The sequence below is a fragment of the Sciurus carolinensis genome, chromosome 2, assembly GCF_902686445.1.
Source record: "Sciurus carolinensis chromosome 2, mSciCar1.2, whole genome shotgun sequence".
In the NCBI taxonomy this organism is placed as follows: domain Eukaryota; kingdom Metazoa; phylum Chordata; class Mammalia; order Rodentia; family Sciuridae; genus Sciurus; species Sciurus carolinensis.
The window spans coordinates 91,114,961-91,138,886 of NC_062214.1; the positions used below are offsets into that span (position 1 = coordinate 91,114,961).

At 45.3% G+C, this 23,926-nt stretch overlaps 2 protein-coding genes across 6 annotated transcripts in view; one reads left to right on the top strand and one right to left on the bottom strand.

Moving 5' to 3' along the window:
* Positions 1-14,904, top strand: part of Herc1 (HECT and RLD domain containing E3 ubiquitin protein ligase family member 1) — a 202,647-nt gene extending 187,743 nt beyond the window's left edge. For all 5 annotated transcript variants that reach the window (XM_047542544.1, XM_047542548.1, XM_047542545.1 and 2 more), the window contains exons 70-78: positions 711-849; positions 2,945-3,114; positions 4,287-4,456; positions 4,727-4,892; positions 6,095-6,171; positions 7,140-7,392; positions 7,899-8,051; positions 11,302-11,607; positions 14,246-14,904. In XM_047542544.1, coding sequence (XP_047398500.1) covers positions 711-849; positions 2,945-3,114; positions 4,287-4,456; positions 4,727-4,892; positions 6,095-6,171; positions 7,140-7,392; positions 7,899-8,051; positions 11,302-11,607; positions 14,246-14,431 — 1,620 coding nt within the window. In that variant the 3' untranslated portion in view covers positions 14,432-14,904. The remainder of the gene's footprint in view (positions 1-710; positions 850-2,944; positions 3,115-4,286; positions 4,457-4,726; positions 4,893-6,094; positions 6,172-7,139; positions 7,393-7,898; positions 8,052-11,301; positions 11,608-14,245) is intronic.
* A 5,594-nt stretch (positions 14,905-20,498) lies between these two features.
* Fbxl22 (F-box and leucine rich repeat protein 22) lies at positions 20,499-23,721 on the bottom strand. Its single transcript, XM_047542549.1, has 2 exons — positions 23,319-23,721; positions 20,499-21,055 (listed from the first exon to the last, which is right to left on the bottom strand). The coding sequence occupies exons 1-2, from the start codon at positions 23,651-23,653 to the stop codon at positions 20,713-20,715; spliced, it is 678 nt and encodes a 225-aa protein (XP_047398505.1). The 5' UTR covers positions 23,654-23,721; the 3' UTR covers positions 20,499-20,712.
* Between the last annotated feature and the right edge of the window lie 205 nt (positions 23,722-23,926).

Here is a 23,926-nt window from a genome sequence, read left to right on the forward strand (position 1 = left end):
AAGATGCCTGCCACAACAGTGGCTTTCAACCTCACATGCAAAGCCACCTGTCTTCCCTCCATAAATGCTCTCATTGGATCTCATTGTCCTTAAAACCAAGAACCTAAAGTTTAAGGTCTGGTATTATTCATAGTAGCCTCTATTTGGCTCTTGTGGTCTCCTCATCTCTGCATTAGCAGGTGAAGAAGCTGCTCATCACTGATTGCAAGTTGTCTTAATGAGAGGAGAGTTAATGTTGAAGACACCTTTGGGAATTTCCTGGCCAGGCCTCCACGTGATCCTCCCTACTGATATTGAGTGACTTAGCTGCTGCAATGCTGGTACCCCAGTCCGATCCCTAGAACAGATATCTGGAGAGCCATGTATTTTTTGTATATGTTTATTGTTATAGAAACCAATATGTTTTAGTAAAACTGTACAGATCATTCTGTTATGTTTTGACTTCCCAAGTACACATTCCCTTTCCAGAAATGAAATCCATGGATGTGTTCAGTCCTTAGGACAAATCTATAAGGTTTGGAATGACCTAGTTGCAGCTTAGTTTTTAGGAGACATTCTGAGCTGTGAGAAATGATATGATAGAGAAAAAAAAATCAGAGTTTATTTCATTAATGTTGGTACTTGGTATAGATATTAGCAGATTTCATCAACTTGATTTCTTATCTTCCTCTTTCTAATTGAATTTCTGTATATTTATTATTTACTCTCAGCTTGGCCTTGGCCATACCAACCATGTTCGAGAACCAACTCTGGTAACAGTTCTGCAAGGGAAAAACATTCGGCAGATCTCAGCTGGGCGTTGCCACAGTGCTGCATGGACAGCACCACCTGTCCCACCAAGAGCACCAGGTGAGGGACAGAGTGACCATGCTTGTGCAGCTGCTCTTTCAGTGATATCCTGCTACATTGTTTGTTTGCCAGTCCCAGGCTATGTCCAGCATCTGTCTGCAACCATTAAACAAGGCTTCCCCCATACAACTAGAGCATTTTTTTGTGCTACCAGCACCATAAATACTTCACAGCAGGCCTTTCTCCTGCTGACTTCAGTATGAAGCTGTCCTTCTTTATAGCTCCAGAAGAAAACATGTCACTTAAGCAAGCAAAAATTTCTGATTTTAGAGAGCAACTGAGGAATTTTTTACATATAAAAATGTGACAACTAGCTTCCAAAGACTCACTTTTAGAAATAAAGATTAAAAGCCCTGAGAACTGTTTGTCACATTCCTCACACCAGTTACCATTTGAAATTATGAGTGTTGGCCCAGCAAATCCAGTTGCTGCCATTTTACTCCAATGTGTTGCAAGACTGGTGGGCATGTTTCAGGTTTTTGTTTTGTTATTTGTTTTAATTTATAATAAAATCCCTACAGATCTACAAAAAGTCTTAAAAAATATAATGTGGGGCTGGAGTTATAGCTCAGTGGTAGAGCACTTGCCTAGCACATGTGAGGCATTGGGTTTAATTCTCAGCACAACATATTAAAAAAAAAAAAAAACGAACTGTGGGCACTTTCTGATCAGAGTTAATCTTTCATTCCCACAAATGAGCCATTACCTTAATTGTGGCATTTATCTTTCTTACATAGGTCTTTATATTTGAGTTGTTTCTTATCCAGGCCCCCAAACCCTTTGTTTCTACTATCCTCTGGTGTCTGTGGCACTAGAATTTCCTAAGTACCTTTGTGCCTAAGAGCCGAGAATACTCTTCCCTTTTTGCTAATTTCTCTACCTCTTAGCTGGCGGTCCTTGGGGAGGACTTCCCATAGAGATTGTTTTTTTCTTAAACACCCTAAGACCAAGGTGGGGCTGAATGCAAAGTAGATTCTAAACAAGCAGGAGATGGTTTCTAGTTAACAGAATCCAGAGTGAGCAGTGCTGCCTTGTGCACTGACCATTTCAGGTCCTCAGTAGCCTTCAGCTTCTGGAAGGATTTTACTTCCATTTCAGGTCAGAGACTGCATTATAGTTAATTTAGGTTCAGACTCTGGGACGACATTGCCAGGACTAAGTCCTGGCTCTAGCACATATGATCTGAGTGACCTTGAGACTGTTTTCTTATTGAAAATGAGAGTAATATAGTACCTATTGCAAAGAGCTATAGGAGTAAATGAACCAATTCATGTAGAATTGTGAAAATAGTGCCAAGCACATAGAACATACTCAAGAAATGTTAGCCTTTATTAAGAGGAGTAATAATACCTCTGGGAATCAAGCCTTACAAATCTTAATATACAGGAAACTCAAGTAAGTTGAGTATCTTGTTTTTAGTCCTTTGTATGCAATTGTGAGGGGGTAGCTGAGGTTGCAGTCCTTGTAATCTCCTTTATGCAGTGAAAAACCTTAATGAATCATGGAGCCTTTGATTCTGCCAAGGCAACTTTCTCCCAGATCTCTAGGGAGAGTGAAGGTGACTGCACTACCTTGCCCATTTCCATTTTCCAGTACTGTCTACCTGGTCCTCATTTGTACCCTTCATTATTATGAAGATGACAATTATTGAACATGAAAGGAAGAATTTGACTTCCTCTCCTCCCTCCCTTCTTTCCTGCCTTTAGAACTAAGTCCCATTGTTCATTGGGAAATTAAATTTCAGATGATCAGGTTTCCATAATGATAAGTTTTTTAAAGTTTTAAAAACTAATACAAGTGGATCAAAAAAATTAAGGTGAATTAATGAATACAGGAATAGATACATAGATGAAAAAAGTAAATATAGCAAAAATATTAATTATAGAATTTACATAATGGAAGTGGGTATCTCTTGTATAATTATCTGTAGTTCTCTGTGTGTCTGAAAATTTTCAAAATGCTGAAAGTAAAAGCAATGCATTTTCCTTCTCTTGTATAATTATCTGTAGTTCTCTGTGTGTCTGAAAATTTTCAAAATGCTGAAAGTAAAAGCAATGCATTTTCCTTCACATATGCTTGTTTGCTCTCCGGGCAGGTGTGTCAGTACCTCTGCAGCTGGGCCTGCCTGATGCAGTGCCCCCACAGTATGGGGCCCTGAGAGAGGTGAGCATCCACACTGTGCGGGCCAGGCTCCGGCTGCTTTACCACTTCTCCGACCTCATGTACTCATCCTGGAGGCTACTGAATCTCAGCCCCAACAACCAGGTAACATGCTAGATGGGAAAGCAAAGCCCTTGATGAGCTCGCCAGGTCCCAGAACCTTTCTCTTGGCCTTTGGAAAATTATGACATGATGAATACTTCCTTTACTCTTTGATCCAAAAGAAGCAGAAAAGAAAATTCTAGTCCCAATTTGTGACTGGTTTATTAGGGACAGTCCAGATATTGGTGCTTGTGATGCTGGACACAAAGTGGTCTTCCTTCTGTGGTTTGTCCACAGCTTGAGGAAGTATGAATGGCTAAACACGTCATGTATTTTCTGCAGTCAAGTAGATAACTTAAGCACACAAAGCTATTGGGCAATTGTCAAAGTTGTATAAATCAATCTGAGAAATAGAGTGAACTTCTTTCTCTCCTTGTGAATGAGTATTCTGGGTCCTGTGGAGGGAAAGTGGGGGAAATAAAGTCAATCTGGCTGATTTGTCTGTTTGTATAGACAAGTTTAGTAATTCAGAAAGAAGGAAAGCTGACTTTGTTTAATATATAGGCATGTCTGCCAAAATATGGATCAGTTTGTAAAACTATTAGTCAAAAACCTTTGGTACCAGTGTTGGAGCACATGTGAGAAGTTTGGCAGTTCACTGTTAACAGTAATCAGCCAGGGGGCTGGGGCTGTGGCTCAGTGGTTGAGCACTTGCCTGTCGTTGTGAAGCACTGGGTTCCATTGTCAGCAGCACATAAAAATAAATGAATAAAATCAAGGTATTGTGTCCATCACAACTAAAAAAAAGAAAAAAAGAAAAAAGACAAAAATAATCAGCCAACCAGAGGAATACTGTGGAGCACTAAATAGGCTGTAAATAGGCAGAGAAATGTTAAGTGAGAAAAGCAACTGAAAAGTCTATGTAAACACATATGGAATAAAACTGAAAAGAAATAGTATCAGTGGGGTTATTCAGAAGGATTATGTATGATTTCATATGTGTATATGTATGTGTGCTTTTCTGTATTTTCTAAGTTTTTAAAAACTGGTAATCTATCAGAAAAATGTTTTAAAAAGTTACTAATAGTTTACTAATAGTAACTGATAGTTACTAATACTAATAGTGATACAAATGTTTATGCTTTTAAACTGCATTTCAAAAAGAATTTATGCTCTAAAAGTGAGAAGTTATTTAAGATTCATACCATTTCTGATTACCTTACTTTCTGTTACAGAATAGCACATCTCATTATAATGCTGGAACTTGGGGCATTGTACAGGGACAGCTGCGGCCTTTGTTAGCTCCACGAGTCTACACTCTCCCAATGGTGCGCTCCATAGGAAAAACCATGGTTCAAGGCAAAAACTATGGACCTCAAATTACCGTAAAGAGAATATCAACCAGGTTGGCATATGTGTGTGTAATTCACTAAATAGCTGGAATTTTTTTAGATGAATGTTACTACTAACTCATCTTTGTGAGGCTTAGTTTCCTCACTTATAAAGGGTAGTAATATGTTAGTACCTGAGGGAGTCACAATGGACACAGCACAGTTTTGCACTGCTATCAAGCCCACCTGTTCTTACACTGATGGGAAGATACCTTTGGGGATCTTTGTGATGATCTGGGGAAATTGGGGAGTTGTATTTCATTCCCTTCTTTTTTTAAAAAAAGAGGACGGAAGTGTAAGCCCATCTTCGTTCAAATAGCAAGACAAGTGGTTAAGCTGAATGCTTCAGACCTCCGTCTGCCCTCCCGAGCGTGGAAAGTTAAGCTGGTTGGAGAAGGGGCTGATGATGCTGGAGGAGTGTTTGATGACACCATCACAGAGATGTGCCAGGTATTTCCATGCAGTGTCTCTGCTGAGTTGCCCACTGTTACTGTTTCCAGTAATCACTCTGTCAGGCATGTTTTTATAAATGAGGCAAAGATACATTTGTGAGCCTCATATAAAGTTATACTGTTATTTAGTGCTGGGAAGATGAATTATAGTGAGGGTTTGGGAAATGCTTTTTGAAGATACTTTACTGCATACATGTAAGTGCTTCACCATCTACCAATGACTCACCATCTGTTATGCTATAATATTGGCAGAGGAAACAACAATGACTCATAAGTACCTTTGTGTAGCAAACAAATCTGGGACCACCTAGGTGCTTTCTGATTTATTCTGGCACTTTTAGAACAAGGTGGAATTGCCAGGCTCCAGGGGACTTAGAAAAATAAGTGTTAAGTGTTTAAACCAGTTCCAATTGTAAGAGCCACATTGGCAGCTTTTCTTCCAGATCAGCTTTGTCTCTTCAGCTTTGCCTAATATTGAGATTTTTCTGATAAACCCTATGACTAGAAAAAAACTTGACTATCATTTATTGAGTCTATTTGAAATTTTAGCACACTGTGCTCACAGACATCCCTACTCCTCACTGAATGGACTTTCTCATCCTGGTTCTTGATACTGCAAGAGATTTTCCTAAGGGAAGATTTCCTAATGTTATTTAAAATCAAAACCAGAATATTAAAGTACAGAGATGGCTATCATATAGCATTATAAATTTCTCAAAATATTCTTTTTTTTTTTTCACATAAGGGAGTTTATTAAGCAAACAAAATGTCTCCCTGCAGGTTAAGAGAGAAAATGAGAGGAAAAGAAAGGGAATGAGAAAGGGAATGCACTAGAGAGAGTGGAAAAGCGAGGAGGATAGAGAAAGTGGGTAGGAGAGAGAGAAGCATGAGAAAACATGGCGGGGTAGCTACCTTGAAGCAGTTGGATTCCACCGGGCTAACAGGGGACCAATAATGGAGGAGGATACTTGCAAGCTGACTGATGAACCAATAGCTAGCTAGGATGTTCACAGATTGACAAGTGGTTGGGAGGGGAGGAAATGACTGCACCGGAAAGAGCGGGGAGAGCAGCTTTGTACATTACAATCCCCCATTTCTGTTTTATCAAAATATTCTTTTGCAGGATGATCGTGAATATAATTGTTCTCTTGATGCATTTGATCGTCATTTCTTGACAAAATGTTTTTCTTTCTTTTACAGGAACTTGAAACTGGGATAGTTGACCTTCTTATACCTTCTCCTAATGCCACCGCAGAAGTGGGTTATAATAGGGATAGGTAAGACGGTCAACAAGTGTTTATTGAATGTCTAAAATAATAACAACAACAACAATAACAATGGCTCACATTTATTAAGAGCTTCCTATGTACCAGGCACTGTTCTAAGTGTTTCACAGTATCTATTCCCTAAGGAGTAGATACTGTCATTATCCCCTCATCACAGATAAGGAGACAGACATTCCACCATGACTTGGTATTTATTATGGGATCAACTCAATGGTAATACAGAGGAGAAAGGAATTTAGATTTGATTTTGAAACTTGACTTACTTTATGTTTCTGAAGGCTTAGGTGGTCTCCCTTTATTGAATTTTTTTGCATCATTAGTCACTGAAAAGCTCACTTATACTATCAAGTCACAGAGCTTAGTATTTTGCAATTGCAGATAATCCTTATGAATGTAAAATTTTAAATTTCGAATCCTACTTCGTGGACTTGTAAATAATAAATGACATGATTATAGGAAATAGAAAATTCTGGAGCAAGTAGCTGAAAGATTGCTGGGCTATTTACTTGCCCTTTTATAGTTGTTCTTTTTAAAAACAACTAAAAAACATGGTCCCCATGCTATCAAAAACAGTAGCTATAGGCCATGTGTAGCTGTTGAGCACTCAGAAGTGGTTAGGCTTGCTAAAGAACTGAATTTTAAATTTAATTTATTAATTTATTATTTCTCTATTTACTGCATTATAACTGCACATAATAGTGGAATTCATTGTTACATATTTATACATGCACATAATAATATAATTTGGTAATTTTCATTCCCTAGTACCTACACTTTCCCTTTCCTTCTCCTCTTCTTCTATTCTACTGATCTCCCTTCTATTTTTATGAGATTTAATGACTTTAAATAGCCACATGTAGTTAATGAGTACTGTATTCAACAGCATAGGGCTAATCTAATGTTGTAGCTGCTATTTGAAATTTTTGTTGAAATTTAAAAATTTTCCTTCTCTTCTTTAGGTTCCTGTTTAACCCCTCTGCTTGCCTGGATGAACACTTAATGCAATTTAAGTTCTTGGGAATTTTAATGGGAGTTGCTATTCGTACAAAGAAGCCTCTGGACCTCCACTTGGCCCCTCTGGTGTGGAAGCAGCTGTGCTGTGTCCCGCTTACCCTGGAGGATCTGGAGGAGGTGGATCTGCTCTACGTGCAGACCCTCAACAGCATTCTTCACATTGAAGACAGTGGCATTACTGAGGAGAGTTTCCATGAGGTAAATCCTGGCCTGTCATGTTTCTGCTGGTGTTGACTTCCTGTATGCACAGACAAGCGTTTTCTGTGTGTAGCCAGATATAGTCTTCCTCTTGCTATCAGGCTGATCTCATGGCTGCTCTTAGCAGCTCAATCCCAGCAGTCTCAGTAGCTTCTAATGAGTAGAGTTAGCTCCAGCTCCTGGCTTCTGCTCCTTCCACTTTAATGTATTTTTTGTCTATTAGAGTGGAGAACCAAGGGAACCAAGGTAGAGAGAAAGGCCTGGTTGATCAGGTTCAGCAGACCTGGTTTGGGGACAGACAGATTTGACTTTCTTTTTAACTGCAGCCAGATGAGCCAACACATTCTTGCTGATCAAGTAGCCTGATCCATCATACCTATGGAGTTTGCTTTGTTTTTATCTTTAAAAATCTTGACTGTTACTGTTGTACAGTATGTGTCTGTGACATGCTTTTTGTTGACATATTTGCTAGGTAATAAAATTCTTTTTTTTTTTTCTGTTCTTAGATGATTCCTCTTGATTCTTTTGTTGGCCAGAGTGCTGATGGCAAAATGGTTCCCATAATCCCTGGTGGAAATAGCATCCCACTCACATTTTCCAATAGGAAGGAGTATGTAGAAAGGGCCATTGAATATCGACTTCATGAGATGGACCGGCAGGTAAGCTGAAACCCTGCAGGAGGAGCATGTGAATGAGTGGGTTTATCTCCAAATGAGACCAGATTTGGGCATATGTAATTACTGCGTTGATTTATTTGTACTGTTTCAGACCGCAATCAGACTTCTCAGGCCAGATCTGTGGGTCTCTTATCTCCTTACTCAAGGCCTTAAATCAGCTCTGAATTGGTCATTGGTTGGATTGAGGCCAAGCTTTTACCCTGGCAGTCAAACCCTGTCTTCTCACTCTTTCTCAGTTCAGCATATCCATACATCCACCGTTTCCCACCCCAGCTCCCCCAATTCTGGCTGTATCTTAAAATCCCAAGCACACTTCTTTCCCTCTTCTCTGCAACCCTTTAAGCCCCAGCTAGGAATTCATTTCCTTCAAGATCTGTTTTCCTCTGGGTCCCTAACCTATAGAGATTTCTTTTCCTTCTTTTGAAATCCCTTAAGATGTACCATGTGCTTCTCTTTGGTGGCCTAAGAACTAAACCCTAGTGTTTAGGTCTTGTTTCTTTATTTTATTTTTTAAGACCTTGAATGAAGAATGTGTTTCTTTTTCATTTAGCTTTTTTCTGTTCCGATACATGAGTAAGCATTTAATAAATGATGGGAATATGAAGAAATGACCATAGAAATGAATACTGTGTCCAAAAATGTTTCTTTTAGTAATGTAACCATTAATAACCATTTCAGTAATACTTATTTTCAAAATATATTGGGTCTTCTTGAGAGCTGGACCCAAACTCTGTAGCTGTCAAGGTTTAGTAATTTGAAATGTACATATTCCCTACTTTTTAATCCTGGCTCCTTCTTTGACTTTGACTCTGGCCCAAGTCCAGTCAGAAAAGTATTTCTCTTAGCTTACTGAAGGTAGATTCTGTCCGTGATGCTCTTTACATAGCTAGGACTCAGGTTTTATCTCCAGTTTGTGAATGTTTTTAATATTCAGAGAGTAACTGATAAAAACTATATTGAATACCTCTACACCAGGCATTGTGCCAGATACCTTCATGTGTAATTTTTCCTGTGGTTACTCTGTGAGCCAAGAATTACTATCACTGTTTCACAAAAAAAGCACAAATCAGAGAAAAGAGGTAGTGTGCCCACAGCAGAGCCGGGACCCAAGGCCAGGCTTCAGGGCAGTTGTCTAGGTTCTTCCACTAGTCCTTTCTCTGAGGGCCGGGTTGATGCTCCACTTCCTTTCAGCCATGCCCTGGCCTTGTCCTTTTCTCACTAATAGGCCTTTTCCTCTTTCATTTCCTCTTCATCTCTTAGAACTGAATGTCTTCCCATAACTGTCCCCACTTGTTCCCCTGCCACTTCCCGGCAGCCAGCCCCATCTCTCAGTATCATTTTTTTTCCGGACAGTTTTTATTTCGTATTATACCAGGCGTAACTCCTTGGTTTTTGACATGCTTTGACTTGGGTATTTCTTTCTTGTAGATTTTCCCCTATTGCCAGTTCCTGTTCCTCAGCCCTGGGCACAGCAACCTTAGTACTAGTCATAACCTTCAGGCTTTCCCCAAGATGTGGTTCCTATTCACATTCTCAGAAGTTTTGTTGCTTATTGGAGATGATTTTGAGTTGGACATGAGAGAAGAATTTATGAAACAGACCTTGAACAGTGATGAGTTTGTGTTTAGGGTACTCAATACTGTATAACCTTAGATGAGACATTTTTCTAAAGCAGACAGTTGGGGCAGCCTCTGGCAGCTTCTGCCTTGGCATTACCTAGCCAGGCTGTGCTCAGCACTGTGCTAAGAGAACCAAAATGGTATAATTATGTAATCATTAGTATAAGCCACATGGCTTCCATGTAGTTTAAACCTTCATCAAAGTCATGTGGGAAGCAGTATTTATTTCACTCTCCAAATGAAAAGATTAAAATGATAGTTAGCAAGTAGTAGACCTGGGATTTAGAATTCAAGTTTCCTGAATTCTTTGTCTTTACTGACTCCCCATATTCACTTTATTCTTTGTGCTTTTCTTTCTTCTTTTTGTTCCCCCTTTGGGTACCAGGGATTGAACTCAGGGGCACTCAACCACTAAGCCACATCTCCAGCCCTATTTTGTGTTTTATTTAGAGACAGGGTACCACTGAGTTGCTTAGTGCCTCGCCATTGCTGAGGCTGGCTTTGAACTCATAATTCTCCTGCCTCATCTTCCTGAGCTGCTAGGATTACAGGTGTGCACTACTATACTTGGCTTCATTTTTTTTTTTTTTAGTTGTTGATGGACCTTTATTTTATTTATTTATATGTGATGCTGAGAATCAAACCCAGTGCCTCACACATGTCAGGCAAGTGCTCTTCCACTGAGCCACATCTGCAGCCCTTCTTTGTATTTTATTTAGAGACAGAGTCTTGCTGAATTGCTTAGGACCTTGCTAAATTGCAGAGGCTGGCTTTGAACTCGCAATCCTCCTGCCTCAGCAGCCCAAGCTGCTGGGATTACAGGCATGTGCCACACCTTCATTTTGATTTGAGATAAGGTCTCATTCAGTTGCTGAGGCTGGCCTTGAACTTGTGATTGTCCTGCCTCGGCCTACTGAGTTGCTGGAAATATGAGCATGTGCCACCAGACCTAGATAGGATATAACTATTTTCAAAAGAAAAATACAGCTGGGCAAATGACTCAGGAGGCTCAGGTAAAAGGTTGACAAGTTGGAGGTTAGTGTGGACAATGTAGCAAGACCATATCTCAAAATAAAATGAAGAAAGACTTGGGATGTAGCTCAGTGGTAGAGTGCTTGCCTAGCATGCTTGAGGCCCTGGTTTGATCTCTGGTAGCACACACAAAAACACATACACACACAAAAAGGTGTATACACATGTATAGGTGTGTGGGTATGTGTGTGTATTATATGATATATATATTACAAATCAGTATACAGCTATATGAATCCTCTAAGAGCTTCTTTGGTTGATGAAATTAAGTGCTCACACATAGCACAGTTTTAACACCCCACAGCCATGTGTGACCAGGAATATGAGTGAGTGGTTGACCATTGGGGAGCATTCTGGGGGCTGGGATTTTGTAGGGAGAGGAGGCAGGTTCCTAAGTTGGACTTAACTGGGACAAGAGTCCTGGAGCAGGACAGAGCTCTAACAAGGGTGGTCCTGTTCACAGGCTTCAGGGTCTGGGGAGAGACATACAGGCAGCAGGTGCCCAGCCCAGTTGGGTCACCATGGGCGCACATCTTCTCACACATACACATGTTAAAATGAACACCCTCTCCCGGGAGCAGGTGGCTGCGGTCCGAGAAGGGATGTCCTGGATTGTCCCCGTGCCACTGCTGTCCCTTCTCACAGCGAAGCAGCTGGAGCAGATGGTGTGCGGGATGCCCGAGATATCTGTTGAGGTCTTGAAGAAGGTGGTGCGGTACCGTGAGGTGGATGAGCAGCACCAGCTGGTGCAGTGGTTCTGGCACACGCTGGAGGAGTTCTCCAACGAGGAGCGGGTACTCTTCATGCGGTTCGTGTCTGGACGCTCTCGACTTCCAGCCAACACTGCTGACATTTCTCAGAGGTTTCAAATCATGAAGGTTGATAGGGTAAGTGGGCTCTTCTTCCTTCCTTGGTAATGTCTGCCTGTATTTCTTCCTTTCTGCTTGCATGCTGGGAAAACCAAACTGTGACCCTCAACTAGGCCTACTGATTCAGGATTTAATCTTTGGAATGTCTAGATTTTTAGAATACCAAGCAGTAAAAATTGTTCAGAAATATCACTTAGCTTTGGTGGAAAAGTTCTAAATGTATATAGAAAGCATACTGCAAGCAACAACCTTCCCTGAATCTTCCAGCATCTTCCCACGTTAAATCTGACGTTGGCAGAAGGATTATCATGTTGCCTTTGTGTCTTATTCTCTGGGCTTTTTCATTGTGGAACTTGTTTTCCTGAAGGTGCTAACCACCAACTGGCCTGTGTGTGCTGCAGTAGGGACCAACAGGTGCCGGGAGCAACGCTAACATGCTCTGCACTTTCTTGTGTGGTGTGAATCTTGGGGCAATTGGTGCTGCTTCTCTGTGGCCTAATGTAGTACCCCACCTGCAGAGCCCCAGCACAGCTGCACTTTTGACAGGTGGCTTAGCATAAAAGGGCTTTGAGTGTGAAGTGCATGCTGCTGCCAGAATCATCTTCCTTAAGCAGTCATTTGACCATGTCACTCTCCTTTCAGACCTATCAGGGGCCTCTGCTTTGACTTGAGGATGTTTGCCAGCAGCCTTGGCTGCCTTAAACACCTCCATGGTCTTTGTCCTACCTTCTGGTGTCACCTTTTGACACTTACCATGTCCTGGCCATAATGGGTTGCTTGCCTTACTCCCCAGCAGACCTTGCTGTTTGTAAACTTCTGTGGCTTTGTGTAGACTGCTTCCTCTACTTTAGTAAGTTCTCCTTCACACTCCTTTCCATCTATGCCTAGAAAGCCCATTAGCACAATGCCTGTGCTGCCTCCTCCAGGAAGCCTTCGCAGATGCTTTCCTGTGCCCCTCCCCCATGCCTGAAGGCAGACCTAGTCAGAGCTCCTTCTCTCAGCCTCCTGAGCACTTACTGCACTAAACTGTGGGGGGGTCCCCTCCAACTCTACCACTCTTCCCAAGCCCTCCCTTATGTAGAAACAGGCAGTCTCTGAGCAGGGCCCTTGGTGTTTGGTCAGAAGTGTGAAGGTAAGTGGATGTTCTTCACACAAGGCCCTTATTCCAGTTTCATCATTCTGGCGTTTTTCCAGCAACTGTTCCTGGAAGTTGCTGTAGCCAAAGCTTTGTGTCTTTCTACTGCTTTCTGAGGCTGCAAGCCTGTACTCCGCTCTTGGGCTAGGCTCACTGGAGATGCCATATGCAGGAAGGGTTATGAAAAGAGCCCTTCCATAAATTTTCTGCTTGACTAGCCAGAGACTATAAGTTTTGAATCTGTCTTGTTGCTTCAGTGTGGTGGAGAGGAGGAAATGGTTCCCTTCTATTCAGCTCTGGAAACAACCTTTGCCTTATGTCTATGCTGAGCTGTTCTGCCACCCCAGCAGTTAATTCACCACTAATCTCCTGCCTAGAGGTTGTCAGCCTCAGAAAACTGACTACTTTGGGTGTTTCCTTGGTAGATAATTTTTCCAGTATCACATTTAAGTAATCTGAGCCCTCTGGTGGTGTTTCCCTCCCTTGCTGTTTTCAGTTTTTCTGCACTGGAGCTCTGTCATCACTGGCTCTGCTACTTTTAGGCTGCTGCTCCCCCTACCTCCCACCACTTTGAAATGCAGCCCAACTGATTGTGGGGCTCTGAGAAGAGAGCTGATTTCAAGAGGAGACTGGGCAAGAAAGAGAGGGCAGTCTTTTTTTATATAAACTTAATTTTTTAAAAAATATATCACAGTGTCATGTCATTACCATCATTAACAGATAGTTTGCAAAATGGTTGTTTGCTGGGAGGGACAGGGAGCATACATACTTATCTGTCCAGTAGTAACCATTTTCACCTTTGTATAATTCTTTCTAGTCTTGACCTCAGTCATACACATTTTTGCAGGAGGTGTGTAGAATTTTGTTCTCTATTTTTTTCTAAACCTCATAATCTTTCCTAATCCTTTTTCTGGTTTGCCGTTGTCATAAGTATCATTTTAAATGACTGCATCACCATCAGTTAAATGCAGGCACTGGGATTTAACTGTTCCCTTCTCATCTGGGCTGAGTGCTGGCATCAATGGCAAGTGAAGAATGTAGAATACTCCCTGGGAGTACAGTGAGGGAAGGAGGGGGCGATGGTGGCTCCCACAGCCAAGTAGTTACACCACACACTTGCTCCTTCCACTTCACGTGCTGTGCAGGGGAACTCCTGCAGCTGGCTTCGGTTCTGCACCCTCTTGGTGGACAGGAATGAATCTCACTGCGCTCTCGCTCTATGCCAGGCACTGCATAAGGTGTGTTCTCATGAGCAGTCCTGCCAGTCAGAGCTCATTGTTGCTTTCCACAAATGGGCCTTGGAGGAGGTGAGAAGAGGAAGGAAGCGTCTTCACCAAAAGCCTCAAGGGCTACAGGAAGGCAGAGCCTGTGCTTGTTCTTCCATGGCTTAGTCTCTGCTTTCACTCGAGATGGCCATGCTGCGTTGTCTGTGTGCCTTTGGGATGGTGGTCATGGGCAGCCCCACTCCTCCTCCTAGCGCCCTGGTGCCAGTCACGCCTCTGGGTCTCTCTCTCTCTGCAGCCTTACGACAGTCTGCCTACCTCACAGACCTGCTTCTTCCAGCTGAGGCTGCCCCCCTACTCCAGCCAGCTGGTCATGGCCGAGCGCCTGCGCTATGCCATTAACAACTGCCGCTCGATCGACATGGACAACTACATGCTCTCAAGAAACGTGGACAACACCGAAGGCTCCGACACTGACTACTGATGACCGTGGGTGCTGTCACCCCTCCTTTTTCTCAGTAATGCTCACTTCCAATTTGATGTTGATATACTTTTATGGTAACTACATAGATGTTTTAGGATCATAAACTGACATTATAAACAGTGGCCACATTTAGTTACTCTAAATGTAACAAAGAAATTATATGTTTTTATTTTTCTGTGATTGTACAAAAACAACAACAAAAAAAACAAAAGCAAAGTGCTCTCAGTCAGGTTTTTCCCTCCATATTTTTGGTCACTTTTGATAGGTTTGCATGGAACCATTTTGGTGCATTTTTAGTTGGGAATGGTACCTTTTTGTAAACCCACCCAGTGAACATGAAATTGTACATTGTGTATAATTGTTCATTAGAAAGGACAGTTTTACATGAATATTCACATATTTATTTTGTTTTAATTTGAATTGCCTGTGCAGGGTTCCTTATGCAGAGAAATAAAGCAGATTCAGAAATCAGAGTTTAGACTTCTTTTGTTGCTTCCAGTGGAGCTGCAGCCTGCGAGTTGCTGGCAAAGCAGATATCAGTCTAGAAAGTTGGAGCTTTGGTTTAGGTCAGTCTCACTTTGACAGCTTTTTGACCAATTCAGAAATCTTTCTTCACATTTGGGGAGGGCTTCACCTGGAAATGACATTGCAGAAAACTGTCATGATAGGAGCCAGAGTTCAGACGCCCTCTTTGCATTTGTTCTTCTGTCATCCTGGGTCCCTCTCACTTGTTCCCTCACCCAGGGCACTTGTGTCAGCTGCTGGCCCAGCCTCGTGGCACCACCCCTCCTTCTCCGAACAGGCAGCACGCCTAGCGTGCAGCTCTGCCAGCCAGCATCACATGGTGCTGGCCCTGCCTGCAAAGAACTGGAGAAGACGGAATGAGCAAGTGATGGCATTTAAGAACAGGATAGTTTAAAACAAGTTGTCACTTCTGCCAGGAGAGCAGCTAAGTGGGAGGCGGTGCAGAGAGGACAGCTCTCAGTGGAAGGCACTTAACCTATATAAATGAGTGGCTGTGGATGAATGAATGTGGGAATGGAGGTGAGAAGTAGTATGTGGCTTGCACATCCTTGCGCAAAGGGTGGTGGGGAGTTGTGCAGGGGGCTAGGGAAGAGCCACGTTTGGTACATGAACCAAGCCCCTGTGATCCCTCTGTGATGTGTTTGTGTGTTTAGGAATGACAGAATGAGCATGTGTTCTGGGGACAGGGCCATCCTGAGAGGAGCCATTAGGCTCTATGAGGCTTCAGCTGCCAGAACATGAGCAGGAAGAGGGCAAGGGCTGGGTGACTAGTCCCCTCTACCTTCACAGGTCCATGCCATAAGCTGCTTCCAGTGGACTTCATAGACAGGATTTTTGTCAACAGCGTGCCCATGTGAAGTGCCAGGCAAAGAGTCTTATAAGCAGACATTTTCCATAAGAAAGGTAGAAGATGTGTTTTTTCAATGAGAAAGCAGAAGAAACACATTTTTGCCAGCAAAGATAATCTGGTTAATGGATCTTGCCCATGAGAAGACCTAAGATGAGAATGATGAAGTTTTTTGTTTTACGGAAAAAAAGGCTTCAATTGGAATTGGGTCTCAGGGGGAAACCACAGCTTCTGGGGAACCCCAAGATGTTCTGGGTAGAGATAGGCCCTTAATTTTGTGAGTCGGGTCAGTAGCAGTGTTGAAGGGCTCTGAGGTTGAAGCACTCTCTCTGGGGTGAGAGACACTGCCTAGGCTGCTGGGCCAAGGGAGAATGTGTCTAAGAAAGGACTCTGCGCTGGAGGTTCCTATCCCCCCTGGGCTAGTTCCTAATGGTAAGTGATTGTCCCTCTTGCTGAGCTGGCTGAGGGTGTACAAAGCTAAAGGATATGGCTGTAGCCCAAAGATTGTTTCAAGTGAAAATAGTGCTTCTACCTTTGTGAGGCTTTGGCCTTTGCTGCCACCTTCTTCTGACCTGAGGGGGCAGGAGCACCCCAGTAGGTGGCCCTGATGAGTCCTGGTTCCTGGGTTGGGCCTCACAGACTGCTTCTCAGGAGGTCTGACCCCTGAGTGGAATCTGTCAGGACATTTTATAGCCCACGCTTTCTCAGCTGGAAAGCTGTTATTCCTTCATTCTGTTGACTGTTGAGAGCTCTGGGTGGTGGGGCCCTGTTGGCCCACTGAGGGCCTGACTGCAGGTCTTTTTCTTGGTCCATACCCTGTAGAGGCTTGGGTAGTTTATTGTTTGCTGACCTCAGTGAACAGATACTTGCAGTTTGTTTTGTTTTTGACCTGTAAGCAATTTCAAGAAAAGTTCGACCCCCTGCCTTTAGAATTTCAGATTTCCCCAGATACTTCTCAAGGTATGGCTTTGTGGCCTTTGCCAATGAGGGCTACATCTGGTGAGCCCATTTTTTAGCATTTTTCCCCTTCTTTCTGATTTTAGTCTTTTTAGAAAATCATTTAGTTATACATGACAGTAGATGCATTTTGACATCAAATATAAATGGAGTGTAATTTCTTGTTCTTCTGGTTGTACATGATGTAAGTTACACAGGTCATGTAATCATATATGCACATGTGGTAATAATGTCTGACTTATTCTATTCTTCCCACCCCCACCCCCTCCTCTCCCTTCACTCCCCTCCGTCTAATCCAAAGTATCTCTAGTCTTCCCTAGCCCTATTCCCCTTATTGTAAATTAGCATCCACATATCAGAGAAAACATTAAGCCTTTGGTTCTTTGGGATTGGCTAATTTTGCTTAGTCTGATATGCTAAGAAGCATAGAGCTGGAGGGGAGGTCTCTAAGGGTCACATGATCTCCTTTACAGGCTGGAACTCCAAGGCCAGGCCAGGGGCAGCACTCTATCACAGTGCAGCAGCTTCCCAGCACACTGTGGTAGATGCTAGGAGGCTCAGCCAGCTTCTTCCCAGCATTCAGCACGTGCAGAAACAGGCATGCGTCCCTGCACAACAAACCTCCAAGCTCTACCTCCCACTTCTGGGGACTCTGGAGCACCTGACCCAAGTGAACGTGGCCTGATCTTTCTACCAGCCTGAGAGTCAGCATGTTGTGGTCAACTGGGCAGCTTCCATTCAGGGAGCAGCATCTTACCACAGTGCTGAGGTGCGACTCTCCAAGCTTTCCTGCATGTGACCTTGGCTGCCTTGACCAAAACAGATTGAAAAGATTTGATATTCCAGGAACTAGGGCAAGTCTATAGTCTAAAAGTCTATGAGGATGCAAGTGGCCTACTTCCAGGTGGCTCTAGAACACCATCAGTCTCCCATCCGCCCCGCTCACCTTCCCTGGAGATGCCTTGTGCTTCCTGACTCTGTCTTTGCTGAGCTGTCTGCTGACACTAACGTTGTTCTCACAGAATCACAGAACCTGTTGGAGCTGGGGGCAGCCCTCAGGCTCAGCTCAAAGGCTTTGTCCTCCATCAAGTGATGCTGGCCCACCCACGTACAGACCTGGCTTTCTTCTTCCCAGTGCCTGGGCCTTGTGGGTCCTGCTAGCCACTTAGCTTTTCTAGCTCTCCATGGGCTGTAGGCACCACACATTTAGTCTCATAACTTTGTCACATAGAAGGTGGTACTGATCCTATTTTACATATGAAGAAACAGGCTCAGAGAAGTTGTAACTTGGAGAAGCTGTGGACAGCAAAGCTGGGAGATGTACTCAAGAACACCCCTCACTCCCAGCTGCATATCTTCTCCCAACTAGGGCCGAGTCCCTTGGCCTGGCCCAGTCCATAGCCAATACCCAGTAAATGCTCCTTAGAATGAATTGGTTGATTATTTAAGTATTCAGTGCCTCTTGGGCAAACCTCTGAGAAGACCTTGGAAGTTGTTTTAGATTAAGCAGGGCATGCCTCCTGATGGTGAACAATGACTAGGAAGGTAGAGTGGATAGTTGTGATTCCTATCAGTGCCCATGTTCTGAGAACACCTAAAATGGCCCTTGGCTCAGGGACCCGAAGCACTCCTGGCCACAGTGAGAGCTACTTTAGGGTCCTGAAACAATACTGGACACAGGCAGCAGCACAGCTTTGGTTTTGTGGTCCCTACAGTTTTGGTGTGTGGGGGTTAGCCTGGGAACCTAACCCTCATTTACAGATAGTTAAATGGGAAAGGGACTTTAGGGGGATGCAGGTTGCCCCATTTAAACTCAACCTGCAGTGACCTTTACTTTACAAACACAATCCTGATCCTTACAAAAATCCCACAAACAAGGTTTTCTAGCTACCCCTAATTAACATAAAGAAACAGGTTTGGGGAGAGCTGACCTGCCTTTGGTGTCAGGGCTAGAAAGTGAGGGGAATGGAATACAGACCCATATCCATTAGGCCTGAAGCCAGGATCCTGTTATTCCCAGACTAAACTACCAATTTAGGGCAGACAGGACCTGCTGGGAATTGGGGCTTATTAGGATGATGAAAGCAAAACCCTGGGGTTACAGCGACTGTTTTAGACATTCAACACACTCTTCCTGCTCCCCACAAGCTCAAGCTTTCTTTCAACACTGTTCATTGTAGTGGGAGAATTAAGTCCCTGAAAGAACCCTTTCAAGTCCAGAGCAATGCAGGGTAAACTAGAAAGTCACCTGGAAGGAGCCTGGGTCCCAAAGGCTATCAGTGGCCTATCCCCCTCCACTGCAGCTGGTTGGGTCTGGCTTTTCACACCAGGTTAGAAGGGATTATGCCAGGAAAGGGCTTGGGATGGTTACCCTGTTCTGGTGTAAGCACAGCCCCAGCCAAGGGACTAGGAGAAGCAGAGAAGCCCTTCACCAGCAGGGCCCAGCAGGGCAGGGAGATCACCTGCCTACCTACCTGTACCTAGAGAAATTTCTGGGACTTACCTTGTTATTGTCTATGCTTAGGCCCTAACACCTGCTGGGATAAAATGACCTTTAGTTTTATTTCATCTTTACTACAATCTGTCCCTGCATAGATCCTTCCATCCCTTCTGTGATCTCTCCCTCTTGACTCTCCTCCTTACTCTGCAACAGCCACACTGACCACCTTGCTGTTTCCCCAATGCACCAAGCATGCTCCTAGACTGGGGCCTTTGCACGTGACGTTCTCTTGGCCTGGAATATTTTTCAGATGGCTGACTTGGTTCTCTGGCTCACCTCATGTCTCAAGTATCACCTTCTCAATGAAGTTTATGTTGGCCAGCCCATTCTAAGTGCCTTCCCCAACCATTTCTTTTTCAGCAATCCCCAAATCTTCCCTACAGCTTCTCACTTAAAATTAATGTATTATCCAGAATGTAAGCCCCACCAGAACAGAATGTCTCCTTTATCCTTGCTCTTTCCTATTTGGGCGACAAATTAAGGAACCTGTGATTAGGGATCGGGACGCCCTTTCAGAAGGGAGAAACACCTGGCTACTGCCGCATGAAGGGTCTTATAGCTGGCAGTGGGTGGAGCCGCAGTGTGAACATCGCCCACCATTCCTGCTCCCGTGCCTCTTCCGCTTACCCAGTGTTCCCCGAGTACCTGGGACTGGAGGCTGCGAGCCCTTACTAAAGCCCTGAAATTAAAATTGGAAGTCCGGCACGTGCCCACGTCCAGCAAAACCAGCAGGTAAAAACTTATAATGGTTCCCTTATCATCTTGACCAGGGTTACTGCTGTTGTTTTAAAATCTTTAGCTTTTTGCTTCCAAATGACATATTTTTCCCTTACGAGAATGGTAGAAATATCGGTTAACTACGCAGTTTACATATGGAAGAATGAGAACGGATTTTCTAGAATGGCTTCGGCAGTCTTTCTAGGACCACATCAGACCCCAGGAAAGACAGACAGACGGGGTGAGCGTGGGTCAAGCCGCGAACCAGCCCTCAGGCGCAGCAGGACTCTGCAGAAGCCCTCCTAGGGGGACTGCGGGCGGCAGCCGGGCCGCAGCGGGGTCACTACGCCTGGTTCCCCAGGGCTGCGCGCTGCCCCGGAGCCCCCTGCCTGTAAAAAGCGCCGCCCGCGAGCTCCGGGTGCTTCGGCCCTGCCCACCGCCGTTATGGAGACCCACCACGGCAGTCCGAGTCCCGGAGGATGGGCGCAAGGGCCTCCTGCCACGACAGAAAAAGGAATGGCGCTGGTATTTAGTGAGCACCACAGAGTGTTTTCCAAACAATCGGTCGTTTAATTTCGCCTTCATCCCCTGTATAAAATCGTGATGTGAGGTAGGTAGGCAGGCTTTATCCCCGACGTATAGACGGGAAGAATGAGGCTAAGAAGACGCGGCGGCGGGGGCTCCAAGCCAGGACGGTCTGACACCAAGGTGCTCCCTCTCTGGGCCACGGCGGGCTTACTGTGGAGGCAGCTTGCGGAGGGCCGCGCCCGACGCTGGCGAGCGTGGGAGCTGGTCGGGGATCATGGCCGCGCTGTGTTCGGCGCGCAGGGCCAGGAGCGGGCAGGCGGCGCGCAGGCGGCGCAGGCCGGCGGCGCTCACGTTGCGGCAGAAGTCCACGTGCAGCGTTTGCAGCGCGCACCCGTGAGCCGCCACGGCCGCCAGCGTGCGGTTGGTCACACGCGCGCAGTTCTCCAGACGCAGCGCGCGCAAGCGCGGGCAACAGCGTAGCAGGCGGGCCAGGCAGTCGTCAGTGACGTGGCCGCAACCCGACAGCGTGACCGACGCAAGGTTGGGGCACCTGCGGGGAGAGCGCAGTGACCCGGGGTGGTAGGGGCGCGTGCAGGGACTCACTGACTCAGTTAGTACACCCGACTGCACGCTACACGCACAGGGGACTCTGCCTTTTACCGAGTTTGAGGAAGTCACCTTCAATGAGCAGCCAGGATTCCAACCTGGGCTTTCTAGACCATTTCCCCAGCCCTTTCTGCCTCTGCACCCCAACTCTGTACCTTAACTTGTGGGGGTTCTTGGCTTAGTTTCAGGAGCCTCAGTAAGGCATCCGGCCCCCAGAGACCCAAGCTTTCTATGAACTCAGGGCTGGTGGTTCCAGGCGATGAGTCTTTCGTTTTCTCTGGACTCAAAGCTTAGGCCGAGGCCCCGGGATACCTTTGGTTGGATTTCGGTGGGAAGAGGGGTTTCCTTGGGGAATGGCTTAGTGAAATGGAGGCCAGGGAGTTGCGCCCGCCTCAGAGTTGGCTCTAGAGCCCAGTTTCAGCTGGGTTGGCTGGGGGCAGTTACTGCATCCCCTGGAGGCCAGCCAGGAACAAGTCAGCACCCACAGGCAGCTAGACGGGGTACAGAGGTGTATATACAATCAGGGACACCCAGGGAGCTGGCCAGGAAAGCTACAGGCCCCTCTGCTCCAGGCTTACCAGCACCTGCAGGAGAAAAGATCTTGAGCAAAGTTAGACTTGGCATATTTCAGTGTGCCTTATCACTCACCGAGCCTTAGTTTTCCTGTGTGTGCGGCAATGGGGTGGATGTTTACCTGTGGGGTTGTGAAGATTGAGTAGGATTTGGGGTGTAAAAAGAGCCTGCAACAGGCTTCCTATACAGCTGTAACTCACTTTTCTAGAAACTAAAACAGGACCAGATTGCTTCTGCTACAGGAGTGTCTCAAGGCCCTGGGAATCTAGCTAGAGGGAATTGAGTCTGACCTGGTCCCTTTCCCCATCAGCCTCCCCCTTAGTTCTTTGACTGCTCTTGGCTTACTGATCCCCACTCCCTTCTGCTGGGGAACAAGAAGGAACTAAAATATACTGGGCCCAGCCACATTTCACACACTGAGTCCACACCTTCCTTAAGTTCATGTGCTTTCTTTAATTACATCAATGGAGAAGCCTTTTGCTCTGTGACTCCAGGGCCCAGGAGGTCCACTCCATACCTTGCTGGGTTGGAGAATTAAGTCTGGTCCTCATAAAGCAAGAACACAAAAATTCAGGACTCTTCCTGCTCACTCTCATATCACCTTCATTTCTGATCCTTGTTAACTCATCCAAACAACCTGGACTGGTCTAGTCGGCCTAGCCCTAAGTCCTTCTTCTGTTTTCTTCCTTCCAGTTTTCAAAAAAATGAAGGGTGGGTGAGATTGTTTCCTCCCATTCCTGTCCTGCTGCCAGAAACAGCAGCTATTAACCTTGGGTGGCAGCAAGCCAGCCCAGCTTGTTAGGATCAGGGTGCTTTTCTCAGAGGCAGGATGGGCTGGTATGAGCTCTGTAAGGTCCCTGGCTGCTCTATCCTGGAGGAAGCTGGCCTGGTGGCCCAGCCTGTGCTAGGGGTGCAGTTGAAAGATTGAATACAGGATGTTTGGGGGCTATACTTACACTAATTATTCAATATTGATTTGAAATTCAAATTTAATTGGGTGGTCCATAAAATCTGGCAACCCTAGATGGTAGGCAAATCATACCACCTCTTGGAGGATTAGTTTGCTCCTTTGTAAAAGGAAACTAAACTCCTGCCCTGGGATCACTGTGAAGATTAGTAAGGTCCTCAAAGGAGACCATTATTTATTGCTACTTCCAGAGTCTGGTTTGGCTCAGCTAAATCAAACACCCAGACTCTCCTTCCTTGGCATTTCTCAGGCCATTGGGGCTCCTTGCTAGGGCCAAAATGGAGAGTTATGCTGATTACTGAATTTGGGAGCCTGTTCCCAGGGCCTGTCCTTGAAACTCCAGGCCTAGCTGGACCCACTCAGCACTTAATGGCTGCCAGAGAGGATAGCTGCCAAAGAGCAGGGACAGCTCAGCCCCAGTGCCTTACAGCAGAGGCAGTTCTGGGACCCTGAGGCTGAGAGGAGTTTTAGCAGATAGGTCAAATTTTTGCCCATCTGCTGAAAGCTGCACTGAGTTCTGGGACTGGGCATCTGCCTTGGGCCTAGTCTGAGGTGTCCCAAAACAGAAGCATGTTGATCTTATAATTTGCACTTCCCTGGTTCCCACCCTCCTGCCCCAGAGCCAGCACGAGCAAAGTCAGAGCTGCTCAGGAACAAAGCTGCCTACCTGTCACACACCTGGAGGAGGATATCACTGACCAGGCTCTCATGCTGGCTGCAGATGCTCCTCTGGAAGGTGCTCTTAAGCCAGTCCTCAATGTTGCACACCTGTACACGGCTGGAGTGCCAGCAGATGGACAGGCTGCGCAGTGCTGGGCCCAGAAGGAAGTTGTCCTTCTTGAGCTCAGTCAGGGAACGGAAGTGCAGCAGAGGCCAAAGTGCAGGATCCTCAAACACATCATGGAGCTGGGAGCAGGTCCTGGCAAGGCTCTTTCTGCTGTCCTTGTCCAGGAAGGAGAAAAGGTGCAACAGGCACTCCCGGTTGAGCTGGGTTATGTGCATGGTGAGCAGCAGCCACAAGTGTACCCAGCCAGGGCTGACCTGCCTCCTGCTGCTCCTCCCCAGCTCAGGGCTGGTGGACATATATGGTTGAGGAATGGTGTTTATTTTTGGCCAACAACTGGTCCTGAAGCTCTGAGGGTTGGGGGGGGGGGCAGGATCCAGACATACATGTAGCAGTCTGTGGCTCGGCTTATGTTCAGAGGGATTGAAAATCCTGGCAGAAAAGCAGGCTATTGAAGTTAAAGTTTCCTTAAAAGGGATTTCTTTTCCTTT

Bases quoted from the DNA above. Each gene is read 5' to 3' on its own strand.
- Fbxl22 (XM_047542549.1), bottom strand. From the start codon at position 23,653: ATGCACATAACCCAGCTCAACCGGGAGTGCCTGTTGCACCTTTTCTCC. The intron at 21,056-23,318 runs GTAGGCAGCTTT...CTCTCCCCGCAG, and splicing joins CTCCTCCAGGTGTGTGACAG to GTGCCCCAACCTTGCGTCGG.